At 45.3% G+C, this 20,149-nt stretch overlaps 1 protein-coding gene across 19 annotated transcripts in view; it reads left to right on the top strand.

Annotated features, from left to right (window-relative positions):
* LOC110506541 (transcription factor 12) overlaps positions 1 to 20,149 on the top strand; it is a 95,037-nt gene that overhangs the window by 53,551 nt on the left and 21,337 nt on the right. For 15 of the 19 annotated variants that reach the window (XM_090222336.1, XM_090222333.1, XM_090222332.1 and 12 more), the window contains exons 6-9: positions 222 to 286; positions 5,163 to 5,298; positions 5,842 to 5,894; positions 19,757 to 19,856. In XM_090222336.1, coding sequence (XP_090078462.1) covers positions 222 to 286; positions 5,163 to 5,298; positions 5,842 to 5,894; positions 19,757 to 19,856 — 354 coding nt within the window. Of the gene's footprint in view, positions 1 to 221; positions 287 to 5,162; positions 5,299 to 5,841; positions 5,895 to 14,277; positions 14,525 to 19,756; positions 19,857 to 20,149 lie in introns of those variants that run through there. The other 4 variants (XM_090222344.1, XM_090222343.1, XM_090222342.1 and 1 more) reach the window with 1 other exon arrangement.

The raw sequence follows: 20,149 nt of genomic DNA, 5'->3' as shown, positions 1-20,149 counted from the left end.
TAAGGAATACGTATTCTACATAACATTCTGTACAGATCTGCATTATGATATGTGGTTTATGTTCTAATGTGTGGCCTCATATGTGACCTGTACAAGTGTGAAAGTGAATTAGGATATTACCTTGTTATTTCAAGACACAATGAATAAGAAACATGATTTCTAGACCAGAATGTGGTGTCAATGGTTTTTGTCTAAAAATAGTTTTCTCTGTGCCTCCACAGGTAAATCAGCAGAGAGGGCTCCATTTCCAGCCTATGGGAGAGAGCCTGGCGTGTCTGGCTGCCAGGTAAGTTTGATATCCGTTATTTCCTGCTAAAAAGTAAGAAAATGTATGCACTCACTACTGTAAGTCGCTCTGGATAAGAACATCTGCTAAATGACTATAATGTAAATATAGTGTGGTGAACTCTGCTTGTTAACTTCTCTTTGTTTGGGCATTCTCAATACATTGTTAAAACTAATTGGCGTGTCCAGCTCATCAGATAAAATGCTTTTGTTGGTAGTATAATTAGAGTGAAAAGGAATGTTTGCACCGGAGATGGTTTATAATGCAAACAAGAAAGCTCACGAGAATATTCTGAGGTGTGGAGGCTTAGAGATAATGAATGAGTGATTACAGTGGAGCGTCCTCAGGTCTTCGCTGCCTGGGCTGAGGAGTTTCTCCGTGCCCTGTGTAGTCTAGCAGGGTCTAGCAGGGGCAGCCCAAAACCACAGAGAAACACCACTTTCAACACCTCCATTAAGCCAGGGTCAGTGAGCACAGCCAAGCTCAGCCCAGATCCCCTCTCACAACCACACAGATGTTCAACACAAAGGCCTGATTGTGTGCACAAGCCATAGCTTGTGCACACATTTTCTCTCTCTCTCTCTCTCTCTCTCTCTCTCTCTCTCTCTCTCTCTCTTTCTCTCTCTCTCTCTCTCTCTCTCTCTCTCTCTCTCTCAATCTGATGTCAATGGGGAGAGCTCTCATATTCTCTCTCTCCTCTTTCTCTCCCTCGTTCATTCTTCTCTCTGTTCTCCTCTTTCGCTCTAACTCACTGTTTTTCGGTCTCTTCCCACTCTACCTCAAGTATCTCTGTATTTATTTTCCCTCTGCCCTGGCTGTGAGACCAGTAAGAGAAGTTCCACAGAACATGGCTTCCGTCAGGGTATGCTCCACCCTCCACTGTTCCCAATACTGAGCATTTATATTCCACATTATGGTCAATGATATTGGGATTAGGGGTTTGTGAGTCTGGACTTTAAGATTAGGTTTAGGGCTACGTCTGAAAGATTTCTTCAAAAGATTAAGCCCACCTCTTTGGGCTTAACCCAAAGATCAAGGGAGCCTCTGACCTCATTGACTCACCACTCATTTAACCCCAAGCTAATCATGTGCCAGAGTAGTACCCTTCACCTCTCTATCCCCTCACTGTACACACTGTACACATTACTACTAACAACTATGTGGTCATACAGAGGTCTGTGCTTCCAGTCAGACAGAGTGAAAATATAGCTGATGTGAGTTGAAAGCTCGTTTACTCATTCATAAAAGAGCTTTTGGAGATGGAATGCCAGTTCAGACATTTTGTGTGGGAACTGGGGAATTGATGCAGGCCTGCAGCTGCTGAGATCTGAGGCTGGCAGAGATTCAGTTTGTCTGGTCCCAGAAAAAAAAACAGGAAGACCAAAAAAGTAATTTCATTCTTTAGAGAATGTAGGAAGAATGCTGGCTGGAAAAGGCGTTATTAATATTGTGTAACCCTTCTAGTGATTATTGACAGGGCTCCACCGCTGAATCTTGCCCAGCAGAATCACGCATGAGCAAAGCATCTCAGGTGCAAAGATTATCAGGCATTGTTTATCTTTTAATGAGCAGCCTGAATGTTCACAACCCCCATATCCTGGAGATTTCATAATCCATCCACACTAACCTAATAAAAGGTAACATTGTATTTTCTTCTCGGAGGACCAAGAATGGAAATTCGAAACACACAAACAATCTATCAAGAGGTTGGTTTTTGGAAACTCCCGTAATAGCGCCAGATATCTGCCAAACAGACCGTCAGTTGTGGGCTTGTCGTCAAGTCTAAGCAAATTGCCTCGCTCAGCATCGGATTATTGCATCATTTGAACGTGATGAAGAACTCCCCATGTCTTATTGGGTTAGATATTCAGAGTGTTGTAGCCAGCTGTGGCCCCTTATTCCACTGTTCCTTTTTTACCCCGAACACGTCGGTCTCACCATAATCAACCCGTGTTCTAAACCTTCTGGCTTCATCTTTTTGGACAGTTGTTATCTGCACACCAGTAAAATAAAAAGAGCCCAATGTATCCAGTCATTGTCTTTGTGGTGTGGTAAGGTGTTATTCAGCCTTCATCATAATAGCAGGAAATCAGATTTAATTGAAGGCCTTCAGCATATCATCCCCCTCTCTCTCTCACTGAGTGTGCGGGCATACTGTTCTGTGTGTGCCCATGTTGAGTGGGGCCTATGTCCCCAGTGGGATGAGGTAATGAACAGGGCTGGGGTGTGGGGGGAGAATGGGGGAGAGAGAGTGGGAGGAAGGAGGTGGAGAGGGGTTGGGAGAAAGAGGGAGAGAGGGGTTGGCGGGTAGCTGTGTTGCCGTGGTGCCAGCAGCGCTGTGTTCAGCAGGTAGCTCCTGTGTGCCTCCTGCGAGACGGATTACCCTGATTAAAGTGACAGGATGCAGTTGACAGACGACTCCCATTATCTCCTCAAATCTGCGTGACATTTCACTGTGGAAGATGATCATTGAGATGTGAAGAGGCTTGGGCAGAAAGCGCTGTGATTCAGGAAATTCTTGACATAATAAAGCCTTGTGTCGGGTATTGGGCTTTAGCAACATGATTGACTGCAACGTTTGATGCAAGTGTGTTATTGGAGTACTAGGACATTTTCTCCTTCTCCTTAGACAGTCACACACTGACTACAGAACAAGCCTTGGCTGTTAAACTCCATTTCACTCAATTCTCTGTCTGTTTTCTTCTTCGTCTCAATTGTCTCTCTTTTTTTCTCTCCAGAAAATCAAAGATTATGGGTTTAGTTTCATGAAAGCATAACAACATTTTCTGTCATCTTTAAATAGGATTCTGATGATTTGAAGATCTATGTAATCAACAACCAATAAACCCTGGCCTTGCTTGAGTTTCCTATGCTTTACTATGTGTACTGTAGATTACATGGTAATTGGTATTTCATTTGACCTCTTGTGGATCTCGTATGGCTTTTGTTCCATGTAGTAATTTCTATAAAAGAAACACCAGCTAATATTTCTGGGAGGATTCAATATCATTGAACAAAGGCAGCAGAAGTGAGTCTGGTCTGGTCTGTTGTGTCATGTCAATGTCAACGCAGTAGCCTCTGTGACAGGTTGTCAGTTTGCAGAGCCTGCTTCTCCCCTCATTTCTACTGTTGTAAAGCAGTGGCAGACTTGATTTTCACAGGACTTGATGGCCTTCATTTCAATCTGTTAAAATCAGAATCTATAGAATTTTTAGAATACCACCTCATTTTGATGTTGTTATGAGGGGTTTTGATTTTAGGATTTTGGGGAATATTTTGTATTTATCGTAGGTGAAATACCCAGGGAATCCAGATAATAATAATGATGATGAACATTTTTGGGGCCATTGACCAAGGTCAAAGCCATCCCTCTGACCTATGTTAGTTTAACACCATTGGTTTCCGTGTCAATCCCCAGCCCTCTCAGTCTACTGTAGTGTTTCCTGGAAGCACACGAGGGCTCCAGTCTCCAGAGCAGCTTTCTCCTCTGAGGTATCCTCACTCACCTCGACCCTCCCTCCTTCTCCACTTACGGTCCGCAGCAAATCAGACGAATTGGTCCAGGCCGTTAATTGGCCTGTTTGCTAGGGGCACAGTGCTCACTGGAGTGGAGTGGATACTGGCGGAGCCTGGAGGCTGCTGGAACCTTCCAGAGGATGCCTCAGCTCAGTCACATGACACAGTAAACATTAGAGGAGGGTGCTGAGGACTCAGGACTCCAGCCCACTAATCTGGGCCTGTCAGATCAGAGGCAGGTTTTGGGACAGCTCTGTGTCATCTTGGCTCTCCTCCACTAATTGGATATGTGTGCCTGAGATCAGACACAGGTCCAGCAGGCTGGTGGCCTGGTGACTCCCAGGTCTCTGGGACGGACGTTTTGTCCAGTTAAGCCGGTGTGGTTTTCGGGGGAGCCCACAGATCCTGGGATCAGACAGATGGTTTAATGAGCCTTGAGCTGTCCTCCTCTCGCCCCCCACCCCTGTGCCTCCTCTCACCCCCCTGCACCTCCCTGTGCCCCCTCCATTCAAAGAGCTGCTCCTGCAAGTCAGGGCATGTCCCTGGTTGTGTCTGAAGATGCCCTCAGGCCATGATCGCTGCTGATCAATACCGTTCCACTGCAGGCTGGAGGAGAGGGAAATCACTAGGTCAGACTGATTGGATGGATTTCTCCTTGGAGTTCAGTGGAGCTGCTAACGGTGGAGCACACAGGAGTACACAAATGACTGTGTGTGTAAAAAAAAAATAGTAACTGAAATTTGTATCTTGTGATTAGATTTCTTATGCTGATGCTCCATAACACAGCACCATTTACCAGCATTATAGAACAGTAAAAACAAATCTGAATGTTTTCATAGGAACATTATACCTGTTGTCAGCTCCACAGGAAGCATTCATTAACACATATCTATGACATTTTGAATAAGAACTATTTTACTACTAAGTGGACATGCATTAATTGAGGTGTCTGCGCTCATCTGCTGCTGTGAAAATAGGTATTTACTGTCTTTACCGTTAAAGAGATGTATTTTGTCTGAGGGCAGGTTGTTAGTGAATTATGGTAGCATAACACACAGTGGCCCCTTATTCCCACTGGAGCACATCTCCATAAAGCTGTTCAAGGGATTGATTCATGGTATTTAATAGATCATTAGGGGAATGGCTGATTCATGGCCAAGTGTCTCTGATAATATTTGACAGTGCATGAGATCACCCCCTGATTGAATGAGTACCCCCCTCTCATCTCACACACACACACACACACACACACACACACACACACACACACACACACACACACATACACACACACACACACACACTAGTTACACATCTGCTGTTCTCCACTTATCTGTTGTTTCTCTGTTGTCTCCTCCAGGCCAATCTGCGGCCGGACATTGGTTTGGTGAGTCCTGGGCCTGTGACCACATCGGGGAAAACGGCCCCTCCCTTCTACCCTCCCTTCACAGGGGCCAACCCCAGAAGACGCCCCCTACCGGAACCTACTCCCATTGGTCAGTGCCAATTAACCCATACCTATAGAGATACAGAGCAGGGCAAGTTATCCAGTCCCTGAAAATGGCATTTTAGTCTAGTATAGTGTTTAGAGCAGTATGTGCTGACACAATTCTAAACCTCAGGCTGACCAAACGATGTAGCAAAGACAAAGCCAGAGCACTTGTTTTACTGGATGTGACATTTGTAAGAGACCATTGATCTGTTTTCACTAGCTCCGTGAACAAACCTGCAGGAGTCCCTGTGTTTTCAATGGATTAATGACTTTTGCTTAGCCATTATACTCCTATTTTAACGCTAATAATGATTATCCTGGTGATTTCAATCGAAATCTTCTTTATACCAACACGCACAAATTGTTTTGGTTTTACATGACAAATTATTTTTGATTTGACTTGATTGTGTGCAACAAAAGAATGCTAAGCCAGGGAAGGCATCCTCGTCGTTCCCTTCTTTATGCCAGTGTGTGAATAAGCTGTTGTGTTGTTTACATCCCACAAAGGCCCTTTCTATTGCCTCAATCCTGTTTTATCTTTCCACAGATCCTCTACAAACAAAGAAAGTTCGCAAGGTCCCTCCTGGTCTGCCTTCATCTGTGAGTGGAAGATCATTTCATCTGCCTGCCATGCCTCTCATATATAAATAGATCTCTCAGTGAGCTTAACCAAACACACACACACACACACACACACACACACACACACACACACACACACACACACACAGACAAAGAGAGCTGTTGACAAAGAGAGCTGTTTTACTTGCTTTCCTTGACTCTTCAAAGACGTCCTCTGCAGTGGCACCGTTGGTACCTGGTTGATGTGTAAGGGAGCCCGTAGCCCTGCCTTGCTGTTTTTGTGTTTGTGTGTGTGTGTACTAGAGAGTGTGTGTACATTGGGGTGATTGATTTTGGGGTCTGTCCTGTCACAGCGTGGTCTCCTCAGCTTCTCTCCTGGGACGCGGGGCTATGCGGGGCGCGGGGAGCAGAGCTGTCAGAGTGGATCCTAGGCGCTGCTCTTTTGATGTTTAATTAGTCATTATGTAGCCAAACAGGAGGACAGACAGAGATTAATAGTGCAGAATCAGAGAAATTTCCATGGGTAATAATCCCGGTGGAGCAGAAGACATTAGAATGCAGAGGAAGTGTGGAGCTCAGCTTGCCTCCGCCTGGGCCGGGCCTCATTAATATGCATAAATCACTAAGTCAGATGTTCATTGTGAAAATCCTGGTGGATTCTCAAAGCGGGCGATTAAGCCTTAACTTCCCAGCCACTGGTACCGGCCGATGCTTAAAAAAAAAAAAAGCAACTGTTTTTAGCAGAGATCCCTCTTTACTTTTGTGCTGAAGGCTTCTTCCCCAGAGAACAAGACGGGGGCTTTGATGAGGGTGGCTCAGAGACTGGATTTGCTTTTGGGAGTTGTGATAATCGCGAGCTCCACCGCTGTTCCTCTGAAATCAAATATGGAACAAGACACAGGACATAAAAGAGAGAGGTGTTTTGTCTCTGAATTTGTGTTTGAACACTAGTTTGTCAGGAAAGCAGCGGAGTGGGAAACACACGCCGCCTCTCCCCTCCTGAAGTAGGTGAAGGGGATATGGGGGGGGGGTGCCAGGAGGGAGGGAGGGAGGCAGAGAAAGATTGGTTGCCTTGCGGGGTACATCTCTTTGTTGTGTAAATGGGCGCAGGGCTTTTATTTGTCTCTGCTTAACACATGGGCGCAGGTGCACTATGTGACTCATAACAGTAGAATCAAAGCAGTACAATCCTGAGTGGAATAAGTAGAGGAGCTAATGCAGCTTCTTCTTCTTCTGTCACTCTGTGTGGAGAAGACGAGGCCTGGATGTTGGAGGAGTTAGTCTCTGATCCCAAGACAGAGCCAAGACTTTAACAGGGAAAAGGGGGCTGTTTTTCTCTTATTTTCTCTGGTTGCAGGGAAAGGTAAAGAGAGAGCCTGTGGTATGGGTGGTGTGTGGGGATGGAGGTTGAGTAGGCGGTGATGGAGGGCTGGTCTGGAGGCTTTTAGAAGTTGTTGTATGGGCCTGGTGGGAGGCGAGGGCGAGGGGATATGAGCTGCCATAGCTTGTCCTGCAACTGGTTATAGGTGTTTAGAGGTTATATACTGGCTGGTAGGAGGTGTGTGTGTGTGTGTGTGTGTGCGTGTGCGTGTGCGCATGCGTGCGTGTACAGGGGCTATCTGCAGGGACCTGCAGGCTGGTGTGGGAGGCAGACAGCGGTGGTGGAGTTTAGGAGTGTCGAGGGCACAGGCGCACCTGGAGCAGAGCAGGGTTGCCAGGGGCAGCTGTGCTGTGACATGCCGGGTGAGGAGCCTGCAGTGTACCTGTAATGCAGAAATGCAGCTGGATGCAGATGCTGCTGAAAGGCTTTTGCTTGTGTAAGCACCCAGGCTTCACCAGAGGCCTGAAGAGCTGCTTGATAAACAAAATGAACACAATGCTTCATATCATTATGTCCCCTACTGGGAATTCTCTTTTATTTATTTATTTGTTTCAAACTATTTTTACTTTTTTCATCCTCACCTAAAAATGGTTGAGGAGTTTAGATTTGAAGAGCGGTGTGTTTTTAATGAGCGGCTGATGTGTGTATATATGATGTGTGTATATGTAAGATTTATATTGCAATCATAATATTTATGGGAGCACATCCTCTGTGCATTTAGGTTGTTCCCCTGCAGTATATACCAGGATGTGGAGGCCATCAGGGAGAGCCAGCCAGCTGCTGATTGCAAACATTCACATGTTTATACGCCAATCTCATCTCATATACACACTTTTTCCTTAACCCACTTTTGCAGTTCATTTTACGTACATACTCCTTTTAGGGGACAGGAGCTACTGTACAGATGTAGGATCTTAATTGGATTACTCTTTTGTTACTGTGAATTTTCCTGCACAGCAGGAAATGCAAACTTGTAGTGTTTAAAGTCATGTTTAAAAAGTCTGAAGTTTGTAATTTCCACTTTAAAATGTCAGACTTGAATTGCCCTGACGAAAAATGTATCAACCCCTACAAAACGGTTCCATACATTTTTATCCACATAATAATTCACATTTCCTCTTGCTGCAGGATTATTATTGTATTATTCTGGCTCAAAGGAAGATCCTACATATGTAGGTGTGTCACCAACTTTATCAGCCTGATAAGCACCATTTCCCTCTGAACAGTAGATCAATAGATAAACTGTGTACATAGTAAAATACAAATAAAGTGAGTAATGTGGCACGAACATGATGTAGTACAGGGATCATCAACTAGACTCAGCCGTTGGTCGGGGGGCCGGAACTAGATAGGAACCAGGCTCTGAGGGGTGGACAGTCCTCTTCTGGCCCAAGCAGATATAACATTTGACTAAAACATAATCATTTCAAAGTATTTTGTATATTGGGGAACCCTGATGTAGTGCATATGTGCACTGGAGTCCACTATTCCTAATTCAAACACATTATTTATTGCTTCTGATATTTATAGTAAATGTAGATCATGAATCCAGTACAATGCACACAAACACAAGGTCCGTGCAGATGATCAGAGGTTGACTGTATCAGTCTTAAGTCTTGTAAGGCTGACTTCATGATACAGTGGGCTGACTGTGGTCATAGATAGATGTATCACTTTGTAAACTGAGCATCGCTCTGAGTGAAGACATAACGGGCTATCATTGGATGGACAGCATGCTGCGGAGCAGGGTTGCTGACGGGCAGCTGTACGGGCACCTGCGTTAAGGGTCCGTCTGACAGGAGGACAGAGGAGAGAGACACGCCGCGGCGGCAGCTCTGTGGCTCGTGGGGAAAAGCTGTATCTTGTAGGATATTCATGTGTAGCTGGGAGGCCATTGCTGGTGTGTGTGTAAATAGCCAGGCTTTTTTTACACGCCCTTGTCACTGGCACAACGGCTTGATGTGACACTTCCTCCTTGGCTGTGGTGATGCTAGTCTGGAGGAGGGAAAGAAAGAAAGTGGCGGGAGAGGGAGGTGGTGGGGGAGAGAATCAACTCCCTTCAGGGACTTTTGCTAGCGAGAACCCTGGCTGTGAATGACAAAAAAGATTGTAATTTGCTTTTGACAGATCACTCAGACACCCTTGTTTCTAAGAGACTTTCACTTAGCAGGGAAACAGGGACTAGAAGAAAGGAAGTCTGCTCTGCTCCGGGCTCTGAGACTAAGACCCAGGATTTTGCCTCACAGTGGTCGGGTGAATGACACACAGAGGTTATCTCCTTTGTGTGTGTGTGTGTGTATGTGTGTGTGTGTGTGTTTAGCTGAACTCAGAGAGACTACAGCTCCCTTTCATCGATGCAGCTACATGTATTTTGACTAGACAGCCATCTGCAGGCAGAGCAGGATGGTGCAGGAAGCAGAGCTCATTTTGGGTTCTCTTTGAACCAGGGCAGGTCAGGACCTGGCAGAGGGCAGCTCTTGTGAGTAGACGTGCCTTTGGATGAAACGCGTCAGCAAAGCCTTCTGCAAATACAGCCAAACAATCATTGTTTGATGTGGCCCTTTCATGTAGGCACAGTTGTATCGTCTCAAGTGATCTGGATTTCCTTGTTGTCTGGCTGTTTCACAGCATCAGATGACTTACCAGACAACATTTGTCATGTACTGTACCTCGACATTCTTCTATCACTTTTTTTTATTAAGCATTTATTTGAATTTCTCTCTTTTTTAATTCAAGAAGGATTTTAAGAGTATGGTCATTGTGACATAGCTGACAAGACACTCTATGCTCATTGAATGTGGGTTGACATGGTTCATTTCATTTTCTAAAATCAATTCTAGAATCTTTATAGTACTAAACAGAACAGGACTGTCTTTCTGTCTACCTCTGCCTCCTGGCAACAGACCAGCTCCCATCCATCTCTGGGTTGGCATGATGCCCATTATCTCAACACCCTGCCCGTCCTATCAGGTCAGCAGGTCAGAGTCAGACCACCAGGGGGCAGTGTGCCAGGCTCTGCCGCTCTGCTCTGACCCCAGTCTGAAGACCCAATGGAGATGAGCTCATCAGATGGCTGATTAGATAGATGCCCCTCGTTTGACTGGGATGATCCTGAACAGAGATCCCCCCCCCCCCCCCCCCCCTCCCCAGGGCCTTGCCTTGGTGTGTTTATCCGTCTTTGGGTTGCTCAGATTTACCAATGACATGAGAGGTGGAGATAAAGGAGAAGGCCAACAACTACAGAGGTCCTGGCTGCTTTCATCTAAAGGAGAGAAACAGAGTTTAAAAAAAACATGAAGCAGAAATGAATGCACACATTAAAGTCATTACTCACATTTCGGCCTGTAGTAAATTATTTATGTAGGGCCTGGCTGCGTGAGTGCACCACATTAATGCAGGCCTTGGTTTTAGACTGCTTCCTGGCAGGCTTGGCACGGTGCTCTGTCAACAATCACTAATGATTAGGTTAATAGAGTGTGTTAGTTGGAGGTCATTTAACTCTAAACCACACCAGAGTGGCCAGTGGGGTATATTACAAAGCAACTCAACAACCAAAAGCACATATCTAAGTTTATCCTTCTTAATGAACCAGAAAATCAATAGTTATTCCTAGTTGTTTATCAAAGTTAGCTGGCTAACTCATTGATCCTGCTTTGTAGTATACCCTCTGGTCTAAGGGAGTGTCAACAGGTGAAACTCACGTTATAGGCTGTATCTGCAGACCCAGTTGTAGGTCAGTTACCCCCCTAACGCAGTGGAGGGTTTCCTCAGAGTGTGTAAGTCAGAGCCATGTCAGGGCGCTTTGTTTGGATTGGTCCTTCTTGGGTGCCTGGTTGTGCATTGGACCAGTGAAAGACTAGAGGACACTGGCAAGAACACTGACCTACTGTACTAGGCTGAACTGGATAGAGAGGCTCAGTCTTAATGTCGTGGCTCAGAGATAGCCTCCTTCCATCCAGCAGCTTTATTCGTGCGTATTGGATCGCTGTGTTTGTGTAGTACACATAGCCGTTGTCGTGACACCCTTTATATTAATACAATTCATTGGTTCCAGAGTCGTGTTTGATGACTGAGAACAAACAAAGAGACAAGGAAGGAATTCGATGTGATGTCGCTATGGCGCTAGAGCAGTGTCCTATCACTAAATAACTTTATGAACAGTTGTTTGGGGGATGGAGGTTTGTATGTCCGGGAGGATTTGGATGACAAAGGGCAGAGTTGATGAAAGGGAGTTGGGTGGAGTGTTATTTTGTGGTTCAGATCATATTTGGATGGGAGAGAGAGAGGGTCTGTGTTCCAGCCTATGTTGAATGAACTCACAGAGGTGTAGGGGTGTACTGAAAAAGACCATATGAGGCATGTCTGTGGACTGGAGATCCATGTTAACTCTGGGGAGGGTAGGGTGTCTGTCTGCCTGTCTCTCTGTGTCTGTCTCTCTGTGTGTCTGTGTGTGTCTCTGTATGTCGGTCTGTCTCTCTGTGTACGCGTGTGTGTGTGTATCTCCTATGTCAGGTCAATCAGTCAGCCAGGCCAGGAGTGGCTCAGCCAGGATTACCTATAGCTACATGTACGTATGTCTGGCAGAAGCAGCACTAGAGGAAGTGTATGTTGACTCAGTCACACAGAATGAGTGCTTTATAAATAACCCTAAAGCACCTTTCTGCTTCATGCACACATGCAAAGTGTTAGGGAAATATGGTCAGGGGGGAGTTGGAAGAGGAGGAAACGTGTCTGTCGTTAGAGATTCAGCAGTTAGAGATACTCTAACATCTCAAACTGAAGCAGAGCCAGTAGCACTGCACTGTATGCCTGCTCTGGAACAGCCTACAGATGACAAAATGCCTGTTCTGTGCTGATTTATGCAGTTGTAAATCATTAGAGTTCATGTGTAATATATGTGTAATTAAGTCAAGGCAAAGCTTTGTGTTATGAACGTCTTGTGGGGTTTTGAGCAGATTAAGAACCCCCCTCAGCACCCCCGACCCCCCCGAATAAAAACCAGAGCTTCTTACAGGAAACAATCCCCCCATCCAGTCTTATGACATCATGGCTAAATCCATGCGTGAGATGGAGGTGACCTCAGTGGGTGGATTTGCGGTGGATCTTTTTTAACACCCAAACAATTCCCAGGGAAAAAAGTATGGCCAGTGGCTCAAATGTGATTAGAGGGGGGAGTTGTGTGGACAGGTGCATGGCTGGGTGGCTGCCAGTGAGGTAACACTTGGCTCACTTTGACACAGATGCAGACTGGTCCTGTTTCTTGGTGGCTGATGGGTCAGGCGCCGGGCCCGGGCCCAGGTTCAATGTTGATGAAGTGATAGAGGGTGGTGGTCCTGGCTCTGTCTGAAGACGATTGGTGTTTAGGATGAGATCTGACATGGTTCAGTTGCTCAGGAAATGAAGTATGACAACGTGGGCATCTTCTCGCTAATACAGCTAATATCTGTTTGTCTGTTAGATGATTGCAAAGTGTCCCTGTGTCTGCAGATACATGTTGTATGCTGTGTTTGAGAGTAGTAGTAATGCGTCTGCTTTTATCAATGTTGAGTCCATCTCTCTTTACTCATTCTCTTTGAGCTTTCATGTGTTTTTTTCTCAGCCCGGCCTTCTGTGTCTGGACCCGTTTTTGGACCCTTCGAACGCACATTTTCCTTAAAGCATCAACTTGAAACGGGTCCAGATATAAAGTGGTACCAGCATGTGGACCCCAGTGCCTTGGAAGAGTTTAAAAGAATCTCAGAGAAGAAAGAGGAATACGTAATAATAGTACTGAAGGAAAAACATAATAAAGCCTCGTTTTCTTTGGGAAAGGAGTCTTTCATCTTTCTATAACAATAATGCTCTCAATGAGTGCACAGGACTGTGTTTAGTCCAGGAAGCTTCCACTGGCAGACATGAAAGGCTCCAGGGAGGCTGGATGGAGTGGGCTTTAAAGGCTCTGTACGGCACACGGGTCAGTCCTCACCTCTCGCCTCTCTCTTCCTCCTCTTCCTTCTTCCCTTTCTCCACCTCTCCTCTTTCTCCTCCTTCAATGGAGGCCGACATGGAACAGCAGAGCGGTCTGAGAGTGGCAGACAGTGAAATGAAATGGCTGTGGCTGTTTTGGTTGTACCCCTCTGCTTCCCCCTGGCCTGTGGTGTATGTCTGAGCTTGAGGCCCCCGGGGGTTTAGGAAATGGAGCATCACAGTTCTGTTGCCTGTCTGACGTCAAGGCCCGGCCCCTCTGCAGCTGTGGCGTGTGTTCAACAACTCTCTCTGTTTACAGTCACCGTCCAGACAAGGGGGTTCATTCTGACTATAGGGAAAGTCTAATTGTTATGGAAGCACACAGTATACATGAACATTCTCACTAAGACGTTCTACAACATTACAAACCTTTCTTTCTACTTCTCCCTGTCTGTTTTTATGACTCTGGGTATTCTGCCTAAGAAAAAGAATCCAAATTTAATTTGAGGTCTTATTTTTCCTTCCTTTTTTCTTTTCCTTGTTGAGAGTCCACTTTCCCATATTGGTTGTTAATTGGCATAATGTTGAGTGTGGGAACAGGTTCAGCTCCTGTCCAGATGGTTGTGTAGAAACCCTATCCCTTCATGTTACCTCACTGCTAGCGGACTAATTCAGTTATTACAAAAACAACAGATTAGCCCACTCAGGATTAAAACCTGTGTGGGAGAGCTTGTTTATTGCAGTTATTTACTCAGTAAATTGTTTGCTTTTGAATAACATAAATTAATGATATCGTGCCCAAAGCTAAATAGTTTTAGTTCAATCTCCCCTGCAGAAAATGTAAATGTTTATTTTTGGGAGTTACCATTTTTTTTCTCCTCTTTCTAAATCAACTCAAGCATTTGTTTTCTGTCCCACCTCCTCGCTTTATCCCCCCTCCCTCTGGTTCGCCTCCCCTCCCCCAATCTGCTTTCCTCTTTGCCTCAGCACTTATGAGGCTCAAGGGGAAGAACCATTTCAGCCCCTCCCCTTCTCTCAACCACCCCCTAACACTGCGGCGAATGGTTCAGCCCTGTTTTGCATAAGTTTCCTCTGAGTAGATCCATGTGTGAAGGGCCAGTCCAGGACTGAAAGAATTAGTCCCTTTTTAACGGGTTCGATGTATGTCTAGGGAGAAGGCTTGTGTGCTGCTGCTGCCGTGCTCTGAAACAGTACACTTGCTCCAGTCATCAGTATAATAGCCGAAGCTATCATGTATTGCGCCTACCCTGTCCCTGGAATGGGCAGCAACTCCTTAATGTATTACTACAACGGGAAATCGGTGAGTTCTGTCTGCGGGAGAAAGAGAGGGAGAGTGTGTGTGTGTGTGTGTGTGTGTGTGTGTGTGTGTGTGTGTGTGTGTGTGTGTGTGTGTGTGTGTCCACGTTTGTAATTGGCCCACGGGTATGGAGTTGCAGAATATTGGGTTGTCCGGCTGCACAGGATGTTTCTCGGCTCTAGAGTTTATCACTCCTCTCTGCTTTGCTCTCTCTCTCCCTTTCTCCCTGCCCTTCTCTCTCTTTCTGTCTCTCTCTCTCTCATTTTCCCTCTCTCCTCTGTGGACTGATTTTCCGTTGCCTCAGTTACAGCTGTGTGACAGTACCATTTGTTTTTCTTTGCAGTTCAAATAGAGGACTTACTTTATTTCTTTCTCAATATGTTCCAGACATGTTATAGCCTGAATCTGTTAGATGGTTCACTTCTTCTTTTTTTAGCTAACCATGTATGTCAAAACTTCAACTTAATTTCAGCACAGACTTCTCTATTAGAGATAAAGCAGAATATAAGCAAGGCACATCAATTGTATATAAGTAGGAACAAAACTCAATATGTGGATGTTGAAAAAAGTCAAACACGTTTTTTCCTCTCACCTCTGTTCGTAGTCAGATAGACTGAAAATATAGTTTTTTTTAAGCTGTGAATGTATTTTTACTGGCTGGTTGGTTCAGCACTGGGACTGGGTTGAAATAATAACATGTGGAAGTCTGGAAATGATTAAGGAAAAGAGGCTGCCTGTTGAGGTTAGACTTTCCTGTTTGTAGATTGAGCTCTGAGCACCAGCGTTGCTGTTATTCCATCTGTTTTTAATCACATCGGCATTCTGGACTCTACAGGGAGCCTAATGTGATTCCTGGATTGCTCAGTAAAAAACTCTTTGATTTCTGTGTTCCTGCAAAAACATAATTTTTTGTGTGTATGTGGGAGAGTGTGTAGTGTGCGTGTGTGTGGTTGCGTGCATTTGTGTTTCGGTTTACCTGCCTCTGAGCTAAATTGAGTTTCCTCAGATGCTTGCAGTAATTGTGTCACAGGTGTAAAAGTCTCACTGGCACTGCTGCTGAATAAGAGATGAGCAGAGAAAAGTTTCTTCCTGTTTCTCAGCTCCTCTCCAGAGAGCAAAAACACTGAAACACCCAGTCAGCTCCATCCAGAAAGAGAACTCCACCTTTCACAGTCAAGGTCTCACTGGACCTCATTCTCTGATCTTCTCTCCAGAGAGCAAAAACACTGAAACACCCAGTCAGCTCCATCCAGAAAGAGAACTCCACCTTTCAGAGTCAAGGTCTCACTGGACCTCATTCTCTGATCTTCTCTCCAGAGAGCAAAAACACTGAAACACCCAGTCAGCTCCATCCAGAAAGAGAACTCCACCTTTCACAGTCAAGGTCTCACTGGACCTCATTCTCTGATCTTCTCTCCAGAGAGCAAAAACACTGAAACACCCAGTCAGCTCCATCCAGAAAGAGAACTCCACCTTTCAGAGTCAAGGTCTCACTGGACCTCATTCTCTGATCTTCTCTCCAGAGAGCAAAAACACTGAAACACCCAGTCAGCTCCATCCAGAAAGAGAACACCTTTCAGAGTCAAGGTCTCACTGGACCTCATTCTCTGATCTTCTCTCCAGAGAGCAAAAACACTGAAACACCCAGTCAGCTCCATCCAGAAAGAGAACTCCACCTTTCACAGTCAAGGTCTCACTGGACCTCATTCTCTGATCTTCTCTCCAGAGAGCAAAAACACTGAAACACCCAGTCAGCTCCATCCAGAAAGAGAACTCCACCTTTCACAGTCAAGGTCTCACTGGACCTCATTCTCTGATCTTCTCTCCAGAGAGCAAAAACACTGAAACACCCAGTCATCTCCATCCAGAAAGAGAACTCTACCTTTCAGAGTCAAGGTCTCACTGGACCTCATTCTCTGATCTTCTCTCCAGAGAGCAAAAACACTGAAACACCCAGTCAGCTCCATCCAGAAAGAGAACTCTACCTTTCAGAGTCAAGGTCTCACTGGACCTCATTCTCTGATCTTCTCTCCAGAGAGCAAAAACACTGAAACACCCAGTCAGCTCCATCCAGAAAGAGAACTCCACCTTTCAGAGTCAAGGTTCTCTGATTTTAGAAACCAGGAAGTTGAACATTTCTATACCATTGTGAGATTCACTTTTATGAGGTCAACATGTTCAGGCTCGTGTTTTAGCCTTCCTCATACCCCATTAGGACAATGCCCTTTGTTCCTACAGCACCACAGATCACTTGATCTTTTTATATTATGTATTACCAGGAATGTCTTACAGGCCGGCAGAGGGAGAAAATTGGGAACGTGTGGGCACCATGGGTCAACTTTATGATCCAAAGCAGTCGATAAATAACCAACCAATACCAAGCTCTTTATCTTCTCTTCATCGGAGGAGAGATAAATCGTGTTTACTGTGAGCATCAACAAAACTCACATTTACTTGTTGGAGTTTTGAGAGTGATTATTGTTTTTATGGTAAGAGCCTTAAAGTCTTTGATTTCTGTGTTTTATGGCGTATGAAGTGTTTTATTTCCGTTGTTTCCTCCAGTTCCATAGAAAATGAGTAACCCAAGCTTTAGAGAATTCAGATATTTGGGAGGATTTGGTGGGTGGAGTGTGTTTTTCTAAGGTGTGGCCTTTCCTGTCTAATATCCCTCAAGTGCACTGAGGACTGGACCAAGGAGGCATCCAGTAAATGACTGTTTTTCTTCCCAGCTCAGGAAATATGGAATAAGTGTTTACAGCACAAGATAACATCAGGTTTTGCCTCAGAGTTTAAAATGTATGTTGACAGCTTCCCACGTATATAACACCTGATATCACCTCATTTATCAGAGTGCAGTTGGTCTTTGAAAATGGTGTTTCTTGAGACCTAAATCTTGGAGTTTTTAAGCATCAACAGCTTGAGGCTTGAGATGTCTCTGTTAAAGGGTTGCCTGGTACCAGGCTGCAGCGCTCAACATGCCCCATCAGGAAGGTGGTTCTGGGGCTGTGTAGCAGGGGACCATTGTGTTGGAGCTGCGTGTGTGCCTTTTAGCCTCTATAAGTGTGTTAGATTTAGACTTGAAAAGAAAGGCCCTCGGGCATGGTTTGGTTCCACATAGTGACGTGCAGAGACAGGATACTGTGTTGACACCAGCAGCCCATTGCTTTCAGCTGTTCTCTTTTGTGAGTTTTTACTGCGGTGATCATTTATTTTTAAGAGGTTATTTTCGCCGTCGTCATTTGGTGTATCCATATGTTGACAGTTTGAATGTTTTTTTTCATGTGCTGTTTTGATTGGTGTGGTGTTGAGATCAAAGGCGGGTGCTGTAGGCTGGTGATGTGTGGAAAGGTGTGGAGGGACTCATCAGCCCTCTCAGATCAGCCACAGAGAGACGAGAGAGTTGCAGAACGAAGCTCTGCCAAGAACCTACTGTCCCCATTCTCTCCAATCTGACAGTGAAATCTGATGCTTGTTGATATTAAGTCAAACATGAGTAAGCTCAGTGTATGAACCACAAACCCTGAATTAATGATTGCTTATGGATTATGATGGCTACAGATATTCTTAAATTAAACGTGATGCGGAAAATATACAGAAACTAAACACCCAAACTCCAACAACTGTGCTGGCCCTGCTGGCCCGGGCTCTGAGTGATGTCTCTTTAATTCATGTGGTAGTAAAAGGAAACCCAGGCGGGCCCTCTCCTCCAGAGGCTAGGGGAATGAGGCGCCCGGTGTTTGGGTGTTTTATTAATGCCTTGACTGGCTAGCCCAGTGTGAAGAGGACAATTAGCATCATCCAACGCCATATGCTGCCCATTGAGGCTCAGACTGGGACAAAGCCAGGGCTCCTGTGTGAGGCTAACCTGGAATCACCACGGGAGTCCCCACACCCTGGGTCACATGTGCGAGCCAGAGGAGCCAAGAGATCCTCTCCCCTCCCTGCTAAACGACATGTACACAGGGTGCTGGAGTTACACACACAGCTAATCACATGCTCACACACACTGCTTGCTCAGCAAGACCCCGTGGCCCTGAGTGTTGGCTAAGCTGACTGACTGATATGTCGTTCACATGTGTGTGTGTGTGTGTGTGTGTGTGTGTGTGTGTCTTTCTCTTGACGTACGTAGTAAAGTGATGACGAATGAAGTTGAGGTTGTGTCTCATAAATAAGATGATTATACTTCAGTAGGACAGCAAAACATTCTCTCCAAGCCCACTGACACATCTTGTTGCATTAGGAAGCAAACTTTGAAGTTCTTGAAGGGCTCTGTTCACACAAACAGATGAGTACGCCATTAGGTCATTAAAAAAATTATTTATGTTGGTGACTAGAGGATGGGTGGGGGAGGGCTGGGTGGCAGGTCTGGTAGTGATTTGTGCTGCATGGTGATGGTGTTAAGGTTGAGGGACCGGCCCTCTTTGTGGCGTGGTGAGTTCACTAGCTCTCGCTCCCTCCATCTGGAGTGGATGAAGTCAGAGACCACATCACTAATGTTTGGCCTCACGACTCTTTGATCCTCCCACCCAGCCTGGCACAGCCACAGCTGCACAACAGCCCTCTGTGCCTCACCGCTCATCCCCTCCCTCGATCCCTCGCAGCTCACAGCCAGGTAGCAAAATGAAGAAAAGCACAGGCCCCATATTTGATTTTCTGATTTGATTTCTGTTTCTTTGGCGAGCTGCAATTTGCAGTGTTTATATGAAAGTGTGTGTGCTGGTGTCATTATAGTTCCATTAAGAGCTGAGACAATCTGAAATGCAAACACCCCCTGATAATCCAGTCCTCCCTTCACGAGCCTTCCAAATGAGCCCAGCTGCCACACCACTGGCTTCTTAAACTGACACAGCTCAGTTCGTTCACTACATTCATTAAAGTAGACATGAATCTGGCTTCAACATACAAAGCTACTTTACAAATGACAGTCGTGTGAGGAATAGGGACAAATTTAGGCGAAGGTACTCGTTTGCATCTAATGATGGTTAATGAAGCCGTCCTTAATGCACTGGCTTTAGATTGTGATCAACCCACCAGGCAGGGTGGTGGGGCATTAGAATTGTTCCTCTTCAACATCATCCTAATAACTCAACCAAATCATCATCATTATGCTCCTGCCACATACAGAGAACAGTCACAAGTTACATCTTAGAGAATAATGACTTTGACAAAACGCTAGACTGCCCTATGCACCTGCTGTTGTTATTCATGTTAATAATGTCTGTTTTCTTTTGGCAGGTGTATGCCCCTTCTCCCAACACAGAAGACTTCAACAGAGATTCTCCCTCCTACTCATCTCCCAAACCCCCCAGCAGTATGTTTGCAACCACTTTCTTTGGTAAGTGATTCTGACTTAAGACAGTCTCTGTCATGGAGTCTAAAGAAGCCAGTGTCATCTGTTTGTGCAATCTGATGCGCTGTCTTTATCCATTTCTTCTCCTGCCTCTTGATGGACAGTGGACCCATGAGAAAATATTTCTGGACAAACATCCTAACATCACACTCAGTTACTCTCTCTGTAGTCACTCTCTCTGATGTTGCTAAACAGTTTCAAATGTTCAGCTCGATTTAGCCATTTCTTTCTTCTGGTAGACAGTATTTCACTGAGCCTGGTCTCAGAGTCGCTGGTCT

Source organism: Oncorhynchus mykiss, chromosome 26, assembly GCF_057628025.1.
Source record: "Oncorhynchus mykiss isolate SJ-2025 chromosome 26, ASM5762802v1, whole genome shotgun sequence".
Lineage (NCBI taxonomy): Eukaryota > Metazoa > Chordata > Actinopteri > Salmoniformes > Salmonidae > Oncorhynchus > Oncorhynchus mykiss.
Note: the sequence above shows the minus strand (reverse complement) of the source record. Positions and strands in the feature narration are given on the sequence as shown.